Source organism: Propithecus coquereli, unplaced genomic scaffold (assembly GCF_000956105.1).
Source record: "Propithecus coquereli isolate 6110/MARCELLA unplaced genomic scaffold, Pcoq_1.0 Scaffold388, whole genome shotgun sequence".
NCBI lineage: Eukaryota > Metazoa > Chordata > Mammalia > Primates > Indriidae > Propithecus > Propithecus coquereli.
The window spans coordinates 1,998,532-2,003,732 of record NW_012149596.1 but is presented as its reverse complement, the minus strand read 5'-3'; the positions used below and the strand labels follow the sequence as shown (position 1 = coordinate 2,003,732).

Here is a 5,201-nt window from a genome sequence, read left to right as displayed (position 1 = left end):
GTGTGTGTGTGTGTGTGTGTGTGTACTTAATTTTTAAAGAGCAGTTTTAGGTTCACAACAAAATTGAGCAAAAGGTACAGAGATTTCCCATATACCTCCTGTCCTGACACATGTACAACCTCCTCCACTATCAACATCCCTCACTAGAGTGTGCACTTGTTACAATCAATGAGCCTGCACTGACACATCATTATCACCCAAAGTCCATAGTTTACCTTAGGATTCACTCTTGGTTTTGTACATTCTATGGGTCTGGACAAATGTATAATGACATATCCCCACCATTATAGTATCATATAGAGTAGTTTCACTGCCCTGAAACTTCTGTGCTCCACCTATTCATCCCTTCCTGCCCCAAACCCCTGGCAAACACTGATCTTTTTACTGCCTCCATAGTTTTGCCTTTTCCAGAATGTCACATAGTTGGAATCATACAGTATGTAGCCTTTTCAGATTGGCTTCCTTCACCTAGTACTATGCATTTATGTTTCCTCCATGTCTTTTCATAGCTTGATAGCTCATTTGTTTTTATCACTGAATAATATTCCATTGTATGGTTGTCCCACAGTTTATCTGATCACCTACTGAAGGATATCTTGGCAAGACACGTATTTTTTGTTTTCTCTGTAGTTAACACTTTTGAAGTTGTTCCAAATTCTCAAGGATAGTATTCATTCTCTGGAAACCTCCTTTTTTCCTTAGATCTGTCTTTCCTGGGACATTTCTTTCTCCTGTTCCAAACTGGACTGATTGTCCTCTAGGTACCTTTCTGGGGTCTTCCTCTTGGAATCCACTTCGTTCTGACTTCCAATGTCTTCCTTATTCCCTGATGAATCGCTCATTTTGATGTAGAATACCCTCAAGTAATTTTTGAAGCAAGTGGGCAAATTTTCTGAGACTTTTTATGTCTGAGAATGCTTTATTCTACACTTACCTTTGATTAATAGTTTGGTTAGACATAGAATTCTAGGTTGAAAAATTTCCCTTCAGAATTTTGAAGGTGTCCTGTTATCTTTTGATCTCTGGTGTGACTATTGAGAAATCTGATATTTGCATGTTTTTTTTTCCTTTGTACATGAACTACTTTTTAATCTCTATGAAAGCTCATAGGAGCTACTTTTTCAGTTTGACATTCTATAATTTCATAAGGATATATCTAAGTGTCAATGTGCTGGATACTTAGTTAACCCTTTCCATATAAAGACTACAAAGTTCTGTTGCATTATTTCTATGGTAATTTTCTCCCTTCCTTTTTCTCCATTCTTTCTCTGAAAGTCCCACTATTCAGAGTTTGGAATCTCCTTCACTGATCCTTTCATCTTTTCTTTCAGATTTCCTGTGTTTTTGTTTTTGGAGTTAAGTTATATTGTAAAGTGTTATATTCAAGTTTTAGTCCACCTGCAATTTGGCATTTGGGGAAGCGGTTACCTTGAAAGTTGTGACCTCCATGCCCAGGATCTTGGAATAAAATACAGTGGTGTCTTTAATGCTCTTTACTGTCATCACGATGTGGTCGAGTCTATGGATGAGACAGCGGGGAGGTGTCTGACTGCTGTACCTCCATAACTTAAAATTAAAAAAAGATTAGAAGAGATCACATTGCCACTGGTCACTCATACGTTTCCTTCTCCTCCCCACCCTCCGGCCCTCCCCAATTCCTATACTTCCTCCTCACCCCCATTTCAAGGGCAGGTCCTGAGAGAAACTTTGGTAGAGCTTTATTGCCTGTGCGTGGATTCACAGGAGTCTACGTGTCTGCTGTGACCACTCTCTACTGTTCTCTTGTTCTCTTTCTCCTTCCAGAGGGATGGGGTGAAGATTAGGGGAATGGAGACCAAGACCAAACCCTCCCTTGTTTTCCCCAGACTGGAATTCATCTCTTTTCCAAGAAATGACAAGACTGAGAGGAGGCCCAACCCTGTGAGTACAATCCCTGCAGCTTTGGACACAGAGGACAGGACAAGAAGGGAGCATCTCAGATGAAATAAATGTTTCTGGGCCTATGTGTTTACAGATCCACCTTGACACTCAGTGGGAGGACGCAATTCCCGGGCTCTTCCACTCCCCCTTCACCCCGGCACACTTCCCACCAGATCTTTGACTTGCATTCTTTAGGAATTTGTACATTTAAATTACATCTGCTATGGGATTATAAGGTGCTGTGGTCTGGCACTATAGGTAATAGAGTATAGTGGTTAAAAGAATAGATTCTAGAGCCAGACTGACATTTAATTAATCTCTCTGTGCCTTGGTTTCCCCTTCTGTAAAATGGGCATGATTTTATACACATCTTATAGGATTGTTGTGAAGATTTAAAAACAGAGTTGTATTTTTATGTCTTAGAACAATGCCTGACACATATCGGGTGCTATAAAAGGGATGATGTTACTACTAATGCTGCGGTCATCTTGTCAAAATTCACGCTCCTTATCATGACCCCCAATCTCTACAGCCTCATCTATTTGCTCTTGAACTCCAAGCCACACTGTCCTTTTGCCTGTTCCTCATAGGGGCCATCCCTGTACCTTTAGTGTCAGGGCCTTTGCAGATGCTAATACCTATCTCCCTAACTAGAATGTAAGATTCTGTTTTGTTCCCCACTGTTTCCCAAACAACTAGTTCAATAATATCTGTTCAATAAATGAATATCTACTACAACAATTAGGTACAGTGCTTGGCACAAAGTCTGACTGATGTTCTGTTTGATTTGATTCGCTTCAATTCGATTGGATTCCATTCCATTCTGTTCTACCTTATGCTATTTTATTCTTTTCTGTTCCACCACATTTAATTCCATTCAAACTAGTACATGTCGAACAATTGATTCCACTGAGCCCCAGCTAAAAAATACAGCGCAGTTCTATTTTCATGAGTGGAGGAGGCATTAGCAAAGTCGCTGACTTCTGCTGTCCTCATGGATACACAGGATCCACATGGACACAGAAGCAGTAGAATGAGAAAAATGGCTTAAATTTGGGCTCCATTAAAAATAAAGTTGTATGTTAAAAAAATCTTATTAGCCTTCTAATGTCTGTAGAATCTATAATAGCATTCTTGGTATCAATAATTTGTATTTTTTCTCTTAATTTCTTGAGAGAAAACAGACATTGCTAATATTTTATGAATCTGTTCAAAGAACTAGCTTTTGACATTGTTGACTTTCTCTAGTGTGTGTTTGCTTTCTATTTCACTGGTTTCTGCTCTTATAATTTCCTTCCTTCTATTTATTTAGGGTTCAATTTGCTGTTCTTTTTCCAGCTTCCTGATAGGGAAGCTTAGGTCATTGATTTTCAACTTTTCTGATGTATGCATTTAGAGCTATAGATTTCCTCTAAGTGCTGTTTTAGCCACATCCCCCCAATTTTTATAGTCTATTGGAAATAAATTCAACCTATTCCTCCCATTATCCAATGCCCTTCCAACTCAGATTCATTTCCTAGATCTTGCTTTGCCGACTCAGAGCTCCATCCTTGCAAATTCAAGGATGAGCAGGGATGGCTGTCTTAAGGAACAGGAAGAAGGCCAGTCCAAGAGTGAGTGAGAGAAGAGAGGGAGGGAAAGGCAGGGGCCAGATCCTGCAGGGCCTTGGAGGAGAGGTTAAGGAGCCTGCTTTATAAAATGATGATCAGGACACAGTAAACAGCCGGGCGCGGTGGCTCACACCTGTAATTCTAGCCCTCTGGGAGGCCGAGGCGAGAGGATCGCTCGAGCTCAGGCGCTCAAGACCAGCCTGAGAAAGAGAGAGAGACCCCATCTTTACTAAAAATAGAAGGAAATTAGCCGGACAACTAAAAATATATAGAAAAAATTAGCCGGGCATGGTGGCGCATGCCTGTAGTCCCAGCTACTCGGGAGGCTGAGGCAGAAGGATGGCTTGAGCCCAGGAGTTTGAGGTTGCTGTGAGCAAGGCTGACGCCACTGCACTGTAGCCTGGGCAACAGAGCAAGACTCTGTCTCAAAAAAAAAAAAAAAAAGATACAGTAATCATGTAAGGCTTACTGTGCGTCAAGCCCTGTTTCAAGTACTATACAAAATATAATCCATTTTGGCCAAGTGATGGCTCACACCTGTAATTCCAGTTATTTGGGAGGCCAAAGTGAGGGGGTATCACTTGAGGCCAGGAGTTCAAGACCAGCCTGGGCAACATAGCCAGACCCTGTCTCTACAAAAAAATTTAAAAATTAGCTGGCAGTGTGCATCTGTAGCCCCAGCTACTTGGGAGGCTGAGGAAGGAGCATCACTTGAGCCCAGGAGTTCAGGGTTGCAGTGAGCTGTGATTGTACCACTGCACTCCAGCCTGGGCAACAGAGCAAGACCCTGTCCTTTTTATTTCTCGCAGCAACCCTATAAAATCAATATATTCAGAGTGCCCAGAACATGATGTCTCTCTCCGTAGGGAAAGATTCTATTTTCCTACAGAGTCCTCTTCAAGGTTCCCTTCAGGCTGCCAGGGGCTCCTGAATTCTGGCAAATCTCAAGGTCAGTGCTGTGTTTCCTGGCCCCTCCCCACCAGGCCCTATCATGACAACCTTGGGGACACCCTCTGTGAGCCACTGTTGGATCTGTCCACCTGTCCCTGGCTGAACTGGCTCCCCCTGAGCCACCCAGAGGGAGTAGCCAACCCTCGGCCCAGGCCCACCCTTACAGGCCCTGGGTTAGAGCAGGGCCTTTCCGTGTGCCTCTGCTGCCCTCTGCTTGTCTTTGAAAGAGGAAGAGAGAGAAGAAGTCAAGGAAATGGAGGTCAGCACACCAGGGGAGCCCACAGAGAAGGGAAACAGGTTACCAGGCTCTGGTGGGAGGATCCCCAGTCTCGGTGCCAACACCAGTGCTCCAAGCTCCCAGGGGCTACCTCACCTGTTTCTCGGAAGTCCTGCCCCACATCCTGACTAGCAGCCTGGAGGACAGAAGGTACAGCATGGCAGGGAAGGTGTCCTTGTCCTGGGGCTTCCAGACAACCCTCTGGCTCAGTGCCTGGAGATCAAGGTACAGGAATGGGAGGGCACAGGCTAAGGACTGTGGGTGGTGACAGAGGTAGGTGGTGCAAGTACAAGGACTCTGACGTCAAACTCAAGGTCTTGAAAGTAAAAGTTTAGGGTGGATGTGTGTAAGGGGTTACTTCTTCTTCTTCTTCTTTTTTTTTTTTTGAGACGCAGAGTCTTGCTCTGTGGCCCCAGCTAGAGTGCAGTGACGTCATCATAGGC

General features: G+C 43.5%; 1 protein-coding gene across 1 annotated transcript in view; it reads right to left on the bottom strand.

The window, feature by feature from the left end:
• GLOD5 (glyoxalase domain containing 5) overlaps window positions 1–4,952 on the bottom strand; it is an 8,671-nt gene extending 3,719 nt beyond the window's left edge. The window contains exons 1-2 of the mRNA XM_012652298.1: window positions 4,855–4,952; window positions 1,429–1,566 (exon numbers count right to left, since the gene is read on the bottom strand). Of these exons, the coding sequence (XP_012507752.1) occupies window positions 1,429–1,566; window positions 4,855–4,917 (201 nt within the window). The 5' untranslated portion in view covers window positions 4,918–4,952. The remainder of the gene's footprint in view (window positions 1–1,428; window positions 1,567–4,854) is intronic.
• Window positions 4,953–5,201: the final 249 nt, after the last annotated feature.